Source organism: Meles meles, chromosome 17 (genome assembly GCF_922984935.1).
Source record: "Meles meles chromosome 17, mMelMel3.1 paternal haplotype, whole genome shotgun sequence".
Classification (NCBI taxonomy): Eukaryota; Metazoa; Chordata; class Mammalia; order Carnivora; family Mustelidae; genus Meles; species Meles meles.
The window spans coordinates 51,487,337-51,506,439 of record NC_060082.1 but is presented as its reverse complement, the minus strand read 5'-3'; the positions used below and the strand labels follow the sequence as shown (position 1 = coordinate 51,506,439).

At 46.8% G+C, this 19,103-nt stretch overlaps 1 protein-coding gene across 6 annotated transcripts in view; it reads left to right on the top strand.

Moving 5' to 3' along the window:
- Window positions 1–11,681, top strand: part of CACNA1E (calcium voltage-gated channel subunit alpha1 E) — a 501,197-nt gene extending 489,516 nt beyond the window's left edge. For 4 of the 6 annotated variants that reach the window (XM_045982501.1, XM_045982497.1, XM_045982496.1 and 1 more), the window contains 4 exons: window positions 1,070–1,198; window positions 2,232–2,412; window positions 3,790–3,980; window positions 5,420–11,681. In XM_045982501.1, coding sequence (XP_045838457.1) covers window positions 1,070–1,198; window positions 2,232–2,412; window positions 3,790–3,980; window positions 5,420–5,962 — 1,044 coding nt within the window. In that variant the 3' untranslated portion in view covers window positions 5,963–11,681. The remainder of the gene's footprint in view (window positions 1–1,069; window positions 1,199–2,231; window positions 2,413–3,789; window positions 3,981–5,419) is intronic. The other 2 variants (XM_045982499.1, XM_045982498.1) reach the window with 1 other exon arrangement.
- The last annotated feature ends 7,422 nt before the right edge of the window (window positions 11,682–19,103 follow it).

The window sequence follows — 19,103 nt, the reverse complement described above, 5'->3', positions numbered from 1 at the left end:
ACAACTAGGTTTTGAGGGTGTCGTTCTCTAAATATAAAATAGCTTTTTTTTTCTGGTAAAAATCTCCAGATGTCCAGGATATTTCTAGGTCTTTTTGGTGGCCCATGTAAACATTTCTAAGGCAACTCTACCCTTTAGGCAGGGACAGTAGCTATCTGTACGGATCACGTATGTTTTCCAAACTAACGTTCTTTAACCAGGAAAATCACCTAAAAGAGCTGACCCCTTAGAAAGTTCAATCCAACCTTCTAGAGTGGCATAGCCCAGAATAACAGCCACTACCCCCATGTGACCATTGAGCACTTGGAAAATACAGGCCCTGTCAAAGACGTGGTGGTGCCAAAAAGAACATGAAATATCCCAAGTTTTAGACTGATGACATGTTGACGTGAGAATATTTAGATATATTGGGCTAAGTAAAATATATTAAATTTGATGATCTTTTAAACTTTTTAAAATGTAGACAGTAGGAAATCTAAAATTACAGAGGCACTTTGCATACTATTTTTATGAGACTGTACTAGTCAAGAGCATCCCTGGCAAATGGCCATCTATCACATTTTTTGAATGGTTTCAATCAGAAAGAAAGTTCTCAGCTAATTAAATCATGTGTCCTAAAGCTTGAGATGACATATTTGACACCAGAAATTGGTGACTTTTCCTTAGAATAGTGATTTCTCTGCTTCTTCCAATTAAAAGAATAAGCCTAACAAACACTGCCAACGTTCAGAGAGTAAACATCACATATCTAAGAAGTATTATGGCTGATAATGTTTTACAAAGCTATAAAATCTGAAGCACTGCTTAGTGGTAAGATAAGAGGATACTTGTCTAGAAAAGGTGATCTTTACCTTTCGGTCCCCAGTAGAGCTTTCTGTTTGGGATATCTGGTATACCACATGTGCACACAAAAATGCACACATATATACCCATCCAACTGAGACCTTAAAGAGGCAAGTCTCTCTTCCAAAAGCCATTCTTGTTATGGAGGAGGCAGAATCATCTGCTGGAGGTGAGAAGAATGAGATGGAACCAAGTCCCACAAGCTTGGCTGTGTGTTTATTTCCAGGAGCCAGAGGTTAGTGAATTAAAAAGCGTGCAGTCCTCTAACCATGGCATCTACCTTCCTTCGGACACCCAGGAGCATACGGGATCTGGGAGGGCATCCTCTATGCCACGCCTGACTGTGGATCCCCAGGTAAAAAGCTGTCACCACCTACCGTGTGTAGTGGCATCCTGGACTGTATTGAATTGGTGGGGTATGAAAAATCAGCTGATATTTTCAGGTGAGCCCTCAGCTAGTCCCCATCCTTTCCGTAGAAGCAAAATCTGGCTCATGGGCCTTCTGTTTAGAGCCCGTCCCTCTGCGATGTGTTTTCAGTGAAGTCCTAACCATAAAAGTCTAGCCAGCAAAACGGTGTGATTCCTTCCGGATGGGCTCAACAGTCTCAAGACTCAACCAGCCATGCAAGAAATATTTTCCAGGATTTTCCCTGTAGTTTCCTGTAGTTTCCCTGTAGTTTCCACCTTCCACCTTTCTTGGCTTCCCCAGCACATATGCAATTACTTACACACAGCTCTGTGTCAGGACCGTCTGTCCTAACCAGTGCAGGCCACGCCTCATTTCTTTGTCTGTTTTCCTGGCTTCTTTTTTCTGTCTGTCTGTCTTACATCAAGTTTTGACAGAGACAAGAATTTTTGTGGATCTGTTTTCACATCTGTGGCAAATCGAAATGCCAGAGTTTAAGGTGGGGCTGGGGGGCAGAGGGGAAGGATGATAGACAGCAACGCATTCTGAGATGCCTCCCAGCTGCATGCTCTCCTGAGCTCCTGGGCTACATGGCACAGTCTTCCCTGTTGAGAGCAATAGATAAAAGGCAAAGTTATGCTTCTTTCATGGTGCAGATTTTGTGATCAATTCCCTCACATATTTCAAAGTGGCTCAAGGTTCACAGCAGGTCCTGGCTGGGTCACTATGGTAGAGGACTCTAGGGGAAGCTTGCACTGTACACTTAGCTGCTTGCTTTCCTGAGCATGAAAAAAAGGCCCTGGATTAATCCAGTTAACATACCATAGGACACTTGCCACCAGCTAAGGTCTGAGCAAGAGGGATTCAAGGAACGCTACAGTCTGCAATCTTCAACAATCTCTATCTCACTTCTTCCTTGCTTTTAAGACGTTTTCCGTAATTAATCCAGATTTTTTGTTCCTCCGGGGGTTCCTGTTTCCAGGTGGTGACAGATTCCAGCTCCATGAGACGTTCATTTTCTACGATTCGGGATAAGCGTTCAAATTCCTCATGGCTGGAGGAATTCTCCATGGAGAGAAGCAGTGAAAACACCTACAAGTCACGTCGCCGGAGTTACCACTCCTCGCTGAGGCTGTCAGCCCATCGCCTGAATTCTGACTCAGGTGAGGGGTCTTCCCTCTTCGCCTCTTTTCCGGTCCTTATGCTGATGAGCAATTCTAACACACACTGAAAACCACTGGAACGGCATTCAGATAAGAACACAGGTTGAGGAGAGCAAGGGAAGAAAGAACACTCGGGGCGCCTGGGTGGCTCAGTGGGTTAAAGCCTCTGCCTTCGGCTCAGGTCATGATCCCAGGGTCCTGGGATTGAGCCCCGCATCGGGCTCTCTGTTCAGCGAAAAGCCTGCTCCTTCCTCTCTGTCTGCCCGCCTCTCTGCCTACTTGTGATCTCTGTCTGTCAAATAAATAAACAAAATCTTTAAAAAAAAGAAAAGTAAAATACACTTGTCAACGAAAGCATTCCCTATCCTGGAACAGAGTCTTCTATAGTCATCATAAAGACTGAAATTTCTTTCTTTCAGAGGACTATAGAAATCATTAAAATGTATCGAACTGTTGAATCAATTATGTGGTACATCTGAAACTAATATAACCTTGTATTTTAATTATACTTCAATGATTTAAAAAACTGAGATTTTTCAAATAACCTGCAAAAGCACTGGGGTTCCTTAGGGAGTTTTTTTTTTTTTTTTCTTTTTCTTTTTTAAAGATCTTATTTGACAGAGAGAGAGCACAAGTAGGCAGAGTGGCAGGCTGAGGGAGAAGGCTGCCCTCCCAGGATCATGATGTGAGCCGAAGGCAGCTGCCTAACCAACTTAGCCCCGATGCCCTGCCTTAGGGCGTGTCTAACACATTCGGGTGGGGGGGGGCTGGGCTCTTACTGCCAACTCTGCTTCAACCCCAACAGTGCTACCTGGAATTTCTTTTAGGTTTTTGAGTTTTTTTGTTTTTTTTTTTTTGAGGAAAAGGGTCATCCTGATAGGAATTGAAGCATTCTTATGATTTTCTAATGGTTTCTATTTTACTAGATGAGGAAACAGAACGAAAAGCAGTGACATGCCTATATCACAGGGATACATATATATGCAATAAATGGCAGAAATGGGACCAGACATCCTCAATGGGACTGAACCCTTTGACCTCCATCCCTTTACTGATGCCATCTTCCTCCCCCCCACCCCGCAAAAGTTATGCACACATGCTTAGGACATAGAGAATGGGCCATCTTGTTGGCAAAGATTCTATCTTGACTGTGTCTAGCATAAACAGAAGAGAACAAAGTGCATCCTTTGGCATCTGTATCTTTCCAGTGGCAACTTGTGCACTTTCCTCTTCACAATAGGGAATCACCGGCTGACATGCCTGGAGAAGGTAGGATTCCTCAGGGGCCCAGTCCGACCCAGGCCACATGACATCTCTTCATGTTCAGAGGCCTGTACGGGTAGAGTCGTGATCAGGTGCTTTTGTCATCTCTCCCAGGCCACAAGTCTGACACCCACCGCTCAGGGGGCAGAGAGCGGGGACGGTCGAAAGAGCGAAAGCATCTTCTCTCTCCCGATGTCTCCCGTTGCAACTCAGAGGAACGAGGGACCCAGGCCGACTGGGAGTCCCCGGAGCGCCAGCAGTCCAGGTCTCCCAGTGAGGGCAGGTCACAGACCCCCAACAGACCGGTGAGTGTGGACAGGAAGTGGAGGCCTTGTAGAAGGACAGGGAGGGGCGGTCTGTTAACATTAAGTACAAACTGGGGGCATCCGGCACCCACACAGACCTTGGTTTCACGGGAAACTATACCCATCGCTCGTGGAAAGTAGCTGCCTCCTGCTTGTGTACTCACAAAGGATATGAATTCACAGGAAACCAGATAGTTCCCCCAAGAAAGACAACAGTATCTAGAGGTCATTCCATCTCAGTCCTCAGAAACCAGAGGTACAAAGTCACCAGTTCACCAACGTCTCAGCCAGATTGAAGAGCAAAGGATCACTTTCAGCCAGAAAAGTTTCTTTGACCCGTTGCGTGACCCTTAGCCCTAGTTCCAGTGGCGATTCATCTCTCAGCACAGAATTTATCATTTGGATCAGTTCAACCTCATTTACCCAGCTTCCAGCCATCCCCAGAAGAAGACCCCCTTCTCCTTCCAGCCCCTGCCTAAGAAATCACAAGCAGAGCTATGAGAAAACATTGTCTCAACCCGCTTTCCTCCTCCCTCCCAAGCCCGAACTCTCATCAAGGCTTGGGAGTCCAGCTGGGAGGGAGACCCCCTCACCAAGCAGTGAGCAGAGGGGAGGAGGAGGGTCTACCACAGTAGACTTAAGAAGCAGTTGAGAAGTTTCTTCTAGAGCAGTGGCTTGCAAATTTTAGTGAACAGAATTACAAAAGCTTGTTTTAACTGCATATTCCCAACCTGGATGGCTCTTCTTCAGTAGTGAGACCAGCTAGAAAGGGAAAAGCAGAAATCTGCCGTTGAAAGGACCCCTCCTTCCCCAGGAGCTTCTGAGTGGGTGGTTCCCAGGTCACACATACCTTGAGAAACACCTTCCGGAAAGTTCCGTTACCGGCGCTGGGCTCAGGGACCCTTGGGTCCAGGTAAGCAGGTCAAGTTAGGCCTGAAGCAGCGACTGAGTACCTGGTTGGAGAAGCTAAGTTAACCCCTACCAGCCACTCAGGACATGAAGGCAGAGTGGAGACGAGGGAAGGTAGCTGCCATTCCCTCAGATCCACTTCCCAGGAAAGATTTCCCAGACGGCAACCCCTTCGCATCCATTCGCCTTTCGTGGAGCTGTCTTTCTCCAAAGCAGCAAGGCTTTCTTCCCCATCTTACTCCTGTGAGTGTTTGCTCCGTGGTCCCGCTGCTCCTGGGAGCATGTTACATATGCAGGGTCTCGGACCCCAGCCCAGGCCTGCCGCTGCCGTTCACATGCCCTGGTCTCCACGGTGGAGACTTCCCCATCTCCTTCCATCCCTCCTTCCTAGGTGGAGGGGACCCCAGCTCAGTCCTCCCTCTCCCAGGCTCCAGGGGCGCTCAGGCAGGAGGGTTAGGGCCCTTAAGAAGATCCCAGGAAGGGATCAGGCTGGGCACCGTCTAACCTGCCATATCTGTTCCGCCCCGCAGGGCACAGGTTCCCTGAGTGAAAGCTCCATCCCCTCCATCTCTGACACCAGCACCCCAAGACGAAGTCGCCGGCAGCTCCCACCGGTCCCCCCCAAGCCTCGGCCCCTCCTCTCCTACAGCTCCCTTCTGCGCCACACCGGGAGCATCTCTCCGCCAGCGGACGGGAGCGAGGGCGGCTCCCCGCTGGCCTCGCAGGCGCTGGAGAGCACGGAGGCCAGCCTGGTGGAGTCTTCCAGCTGCCGGCACACCCCGCAGGGCCAGCACCCCTCCCCACAGCGCTACATCTCCGAGCCCTACCTGGCCCTGCACGAAGACTCCCACGCCTCGGACTGCGGCGAGGAGGAGACGCTCACCTTCGAAGCCGCTGTGGCCACCAGCCTGGGCCGCTCCAACACCATCGGCTCCGCACCGCCACTGCGGCACAGCTGGCAGATGCCCAACGGGCACTATCGGCGGCGGCGGCATGGGGGGCCCGGGCCGGGCGTCATGTGTGGGGCTGTCAGCGACCTCCTGAGTGACACGGAAGAAGACGATAAGTGCTAGAGGCTGCTCCCCCCTCCGATGCATGCTCTTCTCTCACCCGGAGAAAACCAAGACCGACTTGGGAAGCCAGTGCTGCCCGGGGGGGAGGAAGAGGGAGGAGGAAGACAGAAGGACACCATGCATCATCAGCCGAGAAGAACGGAAGGGACAGAAGGAAAACCCGTGGGACCCGCCAAATTGCTTTACTTCCCTGTGCAAGATGGGCCCTGCCCGAGTTCTGCCTCACTGCTGGGGAAAGGAAATTCGAGAATGTGCTGGGGGGGGGGGGGGTCTTCCCGTGGCAGGAGGGACAAGAGGATCGCGTTGCTTCCCCTTGCCCCTTCCCACTTTGTTGTCAGCCTTGGAGGGATGGCGCCGGCCCGTGTCTACACCCATGCCCTGAAAAGCCTGGAAAACTTCTGGCTCTTCGCTGGGGAGTCATGGAGACCCCAGGAGTGGGATCCCCTCCCTCAGCAGCTCCTGCTCGGCCGGCACCCCTGCCATGGGGGGCAACCGCACTTGCATCTCACGCACTCCCCACTCGGGCTCGCTTCTGCCAGAGCAGCGCAGGCTAAGTTCCGCAGCGGTGGACGCCAAGGGTCGGAGGCTGGGAGGGAAAAGCTGAAGTGGAAGAAGGGGTCAGGGTGCTGGGGCAGCAGCAGCAAGGGCTGGTCTGGATGAGCAAAGCCATAGTCCAGCAGCCCAGACCCCAGGGGAGAGGCTCAAAGAGATGGAGGGATGAGGGCTGCTGGGAGGCACAGCGCTGTCTCTGAGGTCTGTAGGCTACTCAGTAGGTGTGGTTTTAGGACAGGCCGGGGAGGTCCCTCGGGCTTCACTGAGGCGCCGGAGGCTCCAGGGAGGGGATATTTTAAAAGCATTTAACAACGCCTGTGGCCAGAGCACCTGCCAGTGTGAGTGGAAGTCCAGGCTTTCTGCTGGAGCCCCGTGCTCTGCCAGGCCTTAGCCCTGCCAGTGCTGGTCCCAAGGGATCCCCGAGGGTGGGCGAAGTGCAGTGGGGGCACTTAAGCAAGGCAGAGCCTGTTTGCCAACCAGTAGAGAAGGATGTGGGACAGTCTTCTGGCTGTATCAGCACATAGGGCCGAACGTCAACCTAGACGCTGGTCCAGGAGGCAGCGGGCCTTTCTGCCAGGCACCAAGGCCCCGAGCCAGAGGTCCAGCCTTCCCTGCCCCCTGAAAAGGCAGCGCACAGGCACCCAAGGTGGGCCTTACGTCACCTAGTAGAGGCTTGTAGCGAGGAAAGGCAGGCACGTCGAAATGTGAAACTTCCATGAGAAAGTCAGGCTGAGTGTACGGGGACCTCCTGGGAGGAGGGACCCCTCCGCAGCTAGTTTAAGTGAAGGTCAGCTCGTCCTGAGACTTTGAAGGTCATTAGTAAATATACCTCAGCTGAGACCTGGGCTGCTCCTCCCAGCAACATAGACTCTGATGGGGCCTCATCACCCAATGTCCTGAGCCCGGGGTCCCCGTGGCGCTGAATACTTCCGGAGGCCCAGACTAGGCTTTTCCTCTTCCCGGAGTAAGAGCTGGGCAGAAGCCAGCCTCAGGCCACTGTGTCATTCTTCATGCCCCAAACGCAGAAGCATGGAGCAAGAGCCTTTCTTGGCTAATCAGCCCTCGTCTTGTACAGATTGTTCATTCGGGGAGGCACACCACTGCCTCTGTCTGGTGGAAAGGTACCAACCCCTCACCTTCGTCCCTGGGTCTCCTCCCAGGGGCTGGAAGGACACGCTGGAGAAAGGTGCCAGGCAGGCCTTCCCCTTCACAGCCCTGAGCAGGCCCCAGTCCGGGCCTGAGATCACCATGACGAAACCCTCTCTCTGTCCTCCTCCCACCACGGCAGACTTCTCCTCTGGGCAACGAGAAGGGAGTGGCTGTTATTTTTCTTAGAAGGAGCCTCTTTTTACTTCTGAAATTTTGAATTTGTTTTGGTCAAAAATAGAACTAAAGCATAGTTGTATCAACCCTGAAAAGCCAAATCTAACTGTGGGGCTGCAGAATCATTGCTCATGGCCCGGCCTTCTAGATACAGATGGAGGTTCGGGCCCCACAGGCAGCCCCCACAGCAAACTGGTCTCAGGGCAGGAGATGACAGAGGCAGAACAGCAGCCTCCTCCTCTCAGACCTTCTGTCCATGCACTGCCCTCTCCCGCTCACCATGTGCCCGCGACTATGGGCCGGACCGGCGTGCCCTTTACATAAGACTCAGACGCTGGGCCTTGTATTGTTCTAAAGGTTTCCTCCGACAGTGTCATTTCATGCCAAAGTGTGGCAGTGGGCTGTTTTCTGTGCACAAAATTGTTTTCCTCCCCCCTCAGAAATGCAGCTTTCCCTAGGGACAGGCCTCCACCAGGACACCCGCTCTGAGTCAGCCAGCCTATTGCCCTGTGGTGTGAGAACAGGAACGGAAGGGATCTCTTTACGCTGTCTCAACAGGAGGAGGCATTTAGCCTGGCAGAGCAAGGACCAGAAATGGGATTTGCCTATAAACCACGTTACGAACACTAAATTCACTGTGCCAGGAACCTTCCTGGACCCCGGCGCTCCTTAAACTCCTGTACACAAGAGCCCGGGGGTCTCAGATGCCGTGGTGTGCAGCCCTGCAGAGACAGTCCCCCCGACCAATTGCTGGGGTGTTTCTAGAACCAGTGAACTTAGGAACTCTCCCTGAATTTCCCCTGACCAAGAAACTGGGTTTCTTTTCCCTTAGCCTGCATTTACCATTCTAGTAAGACCAAAAAATAAAAGACAGTTTTCTGTTACATCACGGAACTCAGTATCATAATCTTCTGTTTCCTTCCACCTCTTAATAAAGCTGACCAGGACATCTTTTCCTATGTGTCAGATTCTGCATCTTCTCTCTCTCTTGAAGAGAGACCCCCTGAGATCTGAAAACCCGTGCTTCTCTTTGGATTAGAAAGTATGGCAGCATCTCGAGAAATGCCAAGCAAAATGGAAACCGTTAGAGATACACCGTATGATCAAACTTGAATACCATGGGTCCACTCAGAAGAATGGTTAGCTCTACAGCCAGCTTCCTTTGCTGATGTTAAGTCTTTGGCATCCCCTCCAAAGAGGGAGGGATGGGGGGAAAAGAGGAGGAGGAAAAGAAACCAAGGTAGAGAGATGTTCTAACTAGGTCTCTTGTTGAGATACTCCTCTCTTCACTACCAGACTTCTGGTATCTCCCTCTCTCAATCTCCATGAGGGCAGAGTGCCAGCAGGCTTTCAGACACAGGGGTAGAGCTCCAGGCCAAGATACTCTGTGAGCCAAGGTCAGGATAGAATTATCTACACTATGAAAAGATGGTACCTTTGAGCATCCTCCCCACCCTCTGCCCCACCAGGGTTGACATAAGCCATGAACATGACTGCCCAAAATGGGTCTGTCCACTCTTCTAGCTGAAAAATATTTCTACTCTGGGCTTCACTTCCCTCCACTTGACGTACCCTATGGGGTACTGAGATCACTGATAACATTTCTCTGAAGCTGAAATCCAGATGTTCTGGATTAGACCCTCTCGACTCTGGGACCACAAAAAGCCCCATATTCCACCATTCAGCCAATGTCTTCTTTCCATACACACATCCATCTCTCCTCTGGCCTTTGTGATGAGACTCAGTGTCTCCTGCCTTCTGTTCTCTCATCCCAGCCCTTGTTTTGCTGCAAGGTATCATTGACTTACCTCCTGAGATGTTTTAAATCCACCCAGTCCAAGCTTATTTGCTGATCTGCCTGCCTTTGCTGGTGGGGAATACATCATTCTCTTAAAAAGAGCTGGGAACTCACCAGGTAATATCCACAAAGTGATCTGAAACAGTATCCGGTGAAGTACTATTTTAGTGAGTGGGGCGTAGGAAATGTCTGCATACTCAGTGAAAGCCCACTTCAGGGGAATTAGGTCTCTCCTGGCATAATGGAACAGACTTTAATGATTGTGGTTTTTTAAAAGAAAGTTCTCTGTTTTCCATTACATCCTATTTCCGAAGCCTGATCTGGGTGTCTCGTTTTTGGACAGAGTATTTGTTCAGTGGGTTGAGCCAGGAGTAAGCCGAGGTTCTTTAATTTCTCAGCCTAGCTATACTAAATATGATGAGGTTGTAATACAAAAAGGCATACGTGTAGTAGTCAGGAAGCCAATGGTCGTCTACTTTGCTGGGATTTTGTGAGACTTGCAGGTTAAGGAATTTTCACCCTATTTTTATCATTTGCGTGTTTGCTATGTTTTGAGCCCCTCAAAGGCCAGGTGCCAGCGTGCATAAAGAGCCCTGGTGAGGAGAGGCATTTCCATGCCCTCAGCTAGCCTCTTCCTCACCAGATTCTCCCTTCCTGTCCATTCTTCCTTCCTGGATTCCCAGACACTGACCACTGTCCAAGAGGTGCAGGTGAGGCAAGAAAAAAGAAAGAAGTGGGCCCCCTGCACGTGGCCCCCCTGAGGAACCAGGTCTAGGTTTGGATAAAGAGCTCTACACATGGAGACTCTTATTTTAACAAAAGCCACACAGCATTATCTCAGGACGTAGGACCTAACCTTGGCAGGATGTGATCAGAAGAGAGGCCACCTTAATGAGCACTGCCTGTACCCGCAGCTCTTTCTGACTTTGGTTTTTTCTTTGGTGAACCGCCCTGTAGACTGTAGCCTTTTACTCTAACAGAGGTCCAGCTGCTGGCTTTGCTGGTTGCAGCCCCGGGCTCAGCTACAGACTTGCTGGGGTGATCTGTCAGTCATCACGGGCTGTCACTCAGTCAGAAGAACACAGACGTATCACTGGGGTGGGACTGGGATAGGGGTGTGACAAAAGACTAGGAATAGAAAACGCTGTCTTTGGATTCTGGTAACTGTCTTTTTCTTCCCTTAAATCCTTTCTGCTTTGATCCTCTGAGGTTAGGCATCCCGGAGAAATCATGCCAATCCAGAGATAAAAGATTCATAGATTGTCCCAACCTACGCAAAGGGCCTCGAAAGCTTCCCTTAACAAAACTCAACTTGAGAAATTTGAATGAGACTCACAGCAGAAGCAAGTGGACGGCTGGTCTATCTCCAAACTGCCCTTCTATTTTGGTCATCATTTTCCTTCCAATCTCTTCCATCATGCTAAAATAAATAAATAAATAGTTCAATAATTAATTAAAATGTTTTTAAATGGGTGTGGGGATGGCCCTAGCAACTCAACCTTCTAAATGCAAAAATATAATAAGCCATGCCAAGATGTAAATACAGGATTGAGGTTCGAATTCTTATTTCTGGGGGTATGAAAGAGTTGAGAAGATCTGATTTTTAAAAAATTGGTAAGGAAAATCTATTTTCTATGTTCATTTTTATTTGTGATCTTTTTGTTTGGATGTTTTTGTAACAGACCCACTCTAAAATAGCAATGAAGGATAAACGTGTGCTCTGCAGTGTTACTGAATCACCTTCTAATTAATTTTCATCAAATTTAATCTATTTGAGCCAAAAATCTGATGCGATAATGGTAACAGGTCCATCTTCTCTCTCTGGTAGTTTTTGGTTTGGTTTGTTTGTTTTGTTTTGTTTTTTGGTTTTGTCTTTCTTCTTCTAAGTCAGCCTCCATCTCTTGTTTCTAAGGACTTAAAATATAACTTAGATTAACATAAAATAACCTGAAAACTTCAGTGAAAGCCAAGGAAATAATAGAATGGGTATAGATTTTTTTCTGGATATCTTTAACCAATAAATAGAAAGTTTATGTCTCAAGAAGATACAATTTTTAAGAGCGTGGTGATCTGGTAACTGAAAATCATTGGGAGTAAAAAGTAATTCTGTCCCAGCCTTCTGTACTTGTGCCTTCAGCAAGGTATTACATCTGCGTGCTTTATTTCCCTTATTAGGAAAACTGAAATACTAATGCTTGGCTAATTCATGGGTGTAAGTGTTTGTAAATCAATTAGTATCACATCATTTAATGTACTTAGACTCCACAAATCAACTTAGAAAGATATCCTCTCCTTATATCCCACTAAGGACCTATGAAATTCTTGGCATTGTTATACACATTCCATTTTTGGGGAGAAACTTCATGTCTAATGGAACCTGAATCCCAGATATGCTTTAATTTCACCTGCTATTGTTCCCATTTTCCCTTCTGCTTCTTTTTTGCTCTCTAATTAAAAAAAGATCAAGACCTTTTTTTCTTAAATGCAGGAAAGAAGTTGAGTTTTCATGATCAAAGCTTCTGGTGTCTTCTTTTTGTGGACACGTGAGCCAGTCTTAGATCAAATAACCATTCTCTAATGCTTGGGATCCTCACGAAGACCTCTTTCCCATCCCAGCATTGAAACAGAAGTATTTTCTGTCTCTCTTTGCTCTACCAGTTTGTCAGAAAGAAGGGACTGCTCTCTCCATTCTGGAACCAGATCTGTAGAATCTGTGCCAGGTACTACCACTTCCTCCTCAGTTCACTCAGAGGTGGGCCCCAAAATTGAAAGGGTACTAAATCACAGCTGCCAAATCCAAATTTGACCTTATCTGGTGACTCAATTTTCTTTACAGTAGTCTGATTTCCTATAGTGATGGCCTGTAGCACACAGGAACCTACTGCCCAAAGGAAGTCTTTTGGAAATCCATATAAGGGATGTGCAGGAAAAACACACTCCAAAATTTCAAAGTGCCATTAAACCAATTTAAAAAAAATAAGGGTTATATGAAATGAGGGCTAAACAATGTAATCTAACTGCCAATTAAAGTATACAGTAGTTCTGGTCTTAGCTACATTTGATACGGAATTATATCACATTAAGCAGAGCCCAGCAGATTTAGTAAAAACATAGGCATTCAATTTTAATGGCTACCAATGGGGATATATACTTAGCCTGCAGGCCAAACTTCAATCAGTGTTTTTCTATCCTGGTGTTTTGTGAACAAGCCAAAATTTATACAAAGCCACCCTAAGTGCTGCAATTACAGAGGAACCCCCCTCTTGGTGATATCAGAGAACAGTCCAATTCCACTCAAATTGAGTCCAAAATTTGGAACTTGTCCAGAAAAACAAATGGAGGAGAAAAATCTGATGCACCAAGTCAACTTGGCATATTTGTAGCTGGGACAATGTGGGCAAAGGCTAGGAAGACAAGCTATAGAACAAAGACAAGGTTGAGGTGGAAAACATCAGCCAGTCCCAGGAAACGAAGCTCTATGACTTGAGATAGTCTCTTACACTAGATCATGGATATACTTGTTAGCACGATACTGGATACAGAACAGTTCTTCCTGCTAAGCTCACCAAAGGCAGTGGATTTGAAGGCTTCAGAGGATTAATAGAGCCCTGAACAAATTTTCCAGACCTGGGAGATGGAGAGAAAGGAGGTTCATGCTTTAAAGCAGCCTGAAGACAATCTCTGTGACTCTAGCAACTCTTCAATATAGTAGTGCCAATAGTGGAGAGATTTCACTGGTCTTCCTGGGAGTACAAGTGCCACGGGAGGGGAGAGGGGTGGTGAGTGGGACAGACGATGAGCTTTATCAGGAAGAGATTTCAAACTATGAAGGGTGCACCGGTACTAGCCTCAAAGGATATCATTGCAAAAGTGTAGACCAATGGGTGTCCAGGCCATGCCCTCTGTCCTTTGGGACCTAAGGTCAGGCCATTCCCACCTTGATTTTACTCTTAAAGGAGGAGCGTGTAAGATGGGATCAAGAGGGAAATTGGGTGCTCTGCCTTAGGCTGTTAAAAATGCCACCTGCATTACAAAACACATGTGAGTCAAGACGCTTGAGACACTTCCTCATAGGCAGCGTCCACTGTGGGGTGCCGACCTGACACCCCTTCAGGAATGGTGTTTAAATGGCAGCCAGTGCTGGCCTGCCCAGAGTATCGGTGCATCTTTCCTAAAGCCAGAGTTCAGCACTGCATGTTGACCAGGTGGATATCCTGTAATATAAATGCTCGTTTGGATCCAAAAGGAAAATTATTAAAAATAAAAGAAAGATGAACAACTTTAATGTTTTTTGGGGGGGGGGTTGGTCAAAGAAAAGAATAAATAAAACCTTGTTGTAAAGAATTAATCGGCCTGATTCCCCTCACTCTGTTTCTTTGGTCCCTAAAAAGGGAGGTCTCGGGAGGGAAGCCTCGCCAGAACTCTCTGGGTAGGAGAGCAGCAGGTCCTGTAGTTGGATGACATCTGCTCAGCCCAGCTAGTCAGGAGGAATTTCCAAGTTATTCAAAGTTTCAAGGACACCCTGTCCCTAAAAGATTTTCTTTTCTTAAAAAGTATTATCTTGGAGGAGACAACAACAGCAACAAAAATAGGTTCCAGACAAGCAGCTTCCCTGAACAAGTTATTTCCTTTTCTTTTTATTTTTTAAAGGTTTAATTTATTTGAGAGTGAGAGAGACAGAATGAGTGGAGGGAGGGGCAGAGGGAGGGGGAGAATCAGACTCCTCACTGAGCAGGGAGCCCAACATGGGAGTCGATCCCCAGACCCTGAGACTATAACTTAAGATGAAGGTAGATGCTTAATGACTGAACCACTCGGGCACGCTAGAGCAAGTTATTTTCTGACCAGAGAAATTATATCTCTAGGTAAGAAGTTTAAAAGTAGACTGGGAATCTATGGAACACAGGGCTTCATGACTAGGACTATAACCTCTTCTCTGAAAGAGCAGGGAAGAGAAGACAACCTAAGACTTTGAGGAGATACCCTCTATTCCTTCCCCTGCCTGTATTACTCCTCATCTAATCATAATAGCTTCCTTAACAAAAGGGAAGCGGCAGCCTTCGGATCCAGTGGTTCCTTATGAGTCTCCCTGGGGAAACACCATCTTCTAATCCCAGTGTTGGGTCTATTGTTTTAATCTGAATTAGTCTTCTATTAGTTTAATGGAAACAAGCTTCTAGAATGGATCCTCTATTTCTGCAGTTCTATTAAAAATGGCTTATCAAGCCCTATGTGACTTTTGAAGTAAGGGTTCTTTAGGATTAAAACCATCCAAAAATATGGTGGGTGACCAGTAGAGTCCTTCCAGGATGTATTGGAAATCTCTAATATCTTGTCCAACTCTGAGTTTATTTTCCCCTCATAATTTAAACTCCATGGTTTCCATCACCACTGAAGTGGTGACAGAATTTGAAGAATAATTTGTACCTAATTGCACGCTTCTATAGGAAGATTAGTTGGTTTGGAGAAAGATAGGTTTGTAAGAAGTTTATTACATTGGTTGAGGAGGTATTTTTTTGTTTCTTTCTAATTGGGACCTTAGTTCCATAGTATTTCCCAGGCTAATGGTACTAGGAAACACATACCAAAAAAAAAAAAAAAAAAAGACACTACTCTGAACTTCTCTCCAGTGTTTCTGTGTTATACTTCTGAGGATCTATTGGTTACCCTAACACAACATGTCCCTTGACCTAAATTTGGCCTCTAGGATATTATGAAACTTTTCTTTCCTAGTAGACCACGTTCTTTTGCTAATGAGCTAGAAATTTGTCAAACCAGAGAGTAAGATTTCAGTTCCTTAGACACTTGAACACAAAACACTGGGACTAGTCACAGGTGCAGTCAGCTCTAGAACACCATAAATGTAAGACACAACAAGGAACAGGAAGAGAACTGAGGCTATAAATGCAAGTCTGGAGTCAGATCCAACTGAATTAAAATCTGTGAAACACCACTCTTGAACTGTGTGTCCTTGAGCAAACCACTTGGCCTTAAAATCACTTTCTTTATCTTCACAATGGGAGAATTGGAGCAATGACATCATGGGATCACTGTACAGAGTGAATGAGGTTTTGCACATAAAGAGAACAGCCAGTGTCTGCCACATGAGAGGTATTTGATAAAAGTTGGGTACCATTTGTTGTCACTTGAAAATAAATTCCTCAAACCAGAGGAACTGCACCCTACGGAGATACAATCCAACAAGGAAGAGTGTGGCAGGTGAGTGTCAGTGGAACATGGGACAATTTGATCCTCAGATAGATTTCTAAGGAAAGGGAATAAATTAAACTTTAAAAAGCAAGCAAATCATTATTATATACCTATTTTTAAATAATGCCTCCACTCGTCTCAGAAATAAGCCCTAATTTGCTTATTCTTCACTTCTAATTTCCATATTCATTTAAAAGCAAAATGGGGGAAACATTAGTGGGAGGTACTAATTGCAAAAGTAGCAATGAAGTTAATGACAACATTAAAATACTGTACACATATAAACACAGCAATATTCAAGATAATTTGAACTATCAAGCAACTCACAAATTAACAGCACACGTAAGGGAATCGTATATTCAGTGTCAATGGCCTGATTATGACTCTATTAAAAGGAAAAAGTAGGGGCACCCGAGTGGCTCAGTGGGTTAAGCCTCTGCCTTCAGCTCAGGTCATGATCTCAGGGTCCTGGGATCAAGCCTCTCAATGGGCTCTCTGCTCCGCGGGGAGCCTGCTTCCCCGCCCCCCGCCTGTCTCTCTGCCTAGTTGTGATCTCTGTCAAATAAATAAATAAATAAAATCTTAAAAAAATAAAAAAATAAAAAAAAGGAAAAGGTAAAGGCTCCTAGCTGGGTCAGTTGCTGGAGCATAGAACGCTTGATCTCAGGGTCTGAGTTCAAACCTCACATTAGGCATAGAGGTTACTTAATTTTTTTTTTAACTTTATTTATTTGACAGAGCACAAGCAGGGGGAGCAGCAGAGGGAAAGGGAAAAGCAGGCTCTCTACTGAGCAGGGAGCCTCGTTCTTCTGCATGCAAGACCACATGTGTTCATAAAAATAATAACTATAGTCTCCATCTGCTGACACTTAAATGACAGGAACCATAGAACCCAGAATGTTAGAGCAGGAAAGGGCCGCAGGATTAATTCTGTTCTAGTCTATTTCATATGTGAGGGATTTAGGACTCGGGAAAAACTCTGATGTGTGCTTTCCAGAGGTCAAGGAGGTCTCCTGTGAGTCCGGCCAGCCACAGAAGGCGCTTGAGGTGGCCCCAGCAACCCTTAAACCACTACCTTCTAAAAAACAAGAGAAGAAAATAAGAAGAGAAATACCCAAGGAGGCCCTTAGCTCTTGTGTCTAGGATTGATGGACACCGTGCATTCTCTCCCTTGCGAAACAGTCTCAGGAGATACTAGGGAAAGACCAGACACAAACAGAGCTACCTGCACCAAAGAAATTAAAAGGAAGAGCTTCAACAGATCAAACTATCAGGCCTGAAAATGCAGAGTGGAATCAATGCCCAGTCCACAGGCATGTTAGAAACACTGCTTTCCTCTGCCTCCAGATCAGAGGGCTTGACTTGGATGGGAATATAGTGTGGATGGCTGGGAGAGGGGGGGAGAGGGGGAAAAGGTTGTCTCAAATACAGTCGGGTGAATATGCTGACATAAAGTTATTAGGCAGACCTGGGTCCAAATTCTAGCTGTGCACTGAATAGTGTGACCTCAGCCTTGACCACGCTACTTAGCTTCTAACCCCTGTTTTTTTCAAATGTAGAATTAGGATGACAAGACCAACCATGTGTAGTTGTAGTTAGGATTAGCTCTCTCTCTCTCTGTCTCTTTCACACACACACACACACACAGACTACCTGGTATGGTACCTAACATGTAGCAGACATTCAGTGAACCTATTGCTATTATTATGATATCCATTCACTTATTCAGTGAATGTATTTATTTATTTATTTTTTAAGAATTTTATTCATCTATTTGACAGACAGATCACAGTAGGCAGAGAGGCAGGCAGAGAGAGAGAAGGAAGCAGGCTCCCCGCTGAGCAGAAAGCCCGACGTGGGGCTCGATCCCAGGACCCTGGGATCATGACCTGAGCCAAAGGCACAGGCTTAACCCACTGAGCCACCCAGGCGCCCCCAGTGAATGTATTTATTAATCATATACTATGGTGGCAAGCATTAGCGTTTTAATAATGAACAAGCCAGGTGAAGCAGTAGCCTTGAGTTGTCCACAACCTAATGGCAATTCCATTAACACAGAAACCATTGCACCATAGTGATATCCTTGTCAGGGGTGAGGAAATTTCAGAGTACTATGGCAGCCCCTAGGAGTGACTTAGAGAGTCACAAATGGCTTCCTGAGAGAACTGGTATTTGAGCTGAGGCCTGAAAAATGACTGGGGTCCACTAGGCCACAAGGAAGAAGAGAGTATCAGGTAGACGTAGGAGAGAAAAAAGCTTGCTACGCTTCTAGGGTGGAACTTTGAGAAGACATATTAAGGGATAAGCCTGGAGCATAATGGGGGAGCTCAAAAACCATGTCCCGAGTTTAACCTTCGTGCATCTACTGTGTTGGCAAATGGCAATGACAAGTACCAAATCATGAGAAAATGAAATACAGATATCACCTCGGTAAGCCATCCGGGTTTGCTTAAAGGATAAAGAGGAAAGTCAGCATAGTCAGTAATACACCACAGAGAAATAATATTCTCTGAGACATCCTGACATACGAGCTTCCTCCCCACCCCACCCCCACAGCAATGCGGGTCCACAGTTGAAAACCATAATGTGAGGGAGGGCGGGTTACATCAGACCCTATGGAGGCTTCACTGTCTCCTCCAGGTTCCACTCACACACACGACTCCAAAGCTGTTCTCAGTGTAGGTTAATCTGGAGAAGTGCCAGGGTACATCTCTGCTGGCTTGCCTCATCAATCTTGAAGTCACACCATGGTGATGGGACTTGTGCAGAGCAGAACCCTCCGGCTGGAGAACAAGTCTCATTTATCATGCTCCACCTCAGCCCCTCCCCAGCCTAAGGAAATCCCTGAGTTCAGTGCTGCAGGACCCAGGAGGGCCCACACCCCCAGCTGTCTCTGTGCAGCACAGCAGGTTGGAGCCCTCTGACCCGTGACCCTGCTTGTCCCCCAGGCTTTATCCTGAGGGCAGTGAGCAGCCACCAGGGTAAAGGAAGTTCGGGAATGACATGGTCTGATTTGTAAAAATAAAACAAAAACACTTCAGCTGAAATGAGGAGTATGGGATTTAAAGGAGAAAAAACAAAACAAAACAAAACAAAACCATCACAGTAGAGCTGGCAAGAGGGGCCCAGGATAGGATAGTGATAGCAGAGATAGAAAGAAGCGGACACAACCAAGAAGTCCAGTGAGGGGAGGAATAGATAGAATTTGATGATTGTTTGTCACCCTGGTGTATAAATTGATGGTTTCCAGTGAATGAG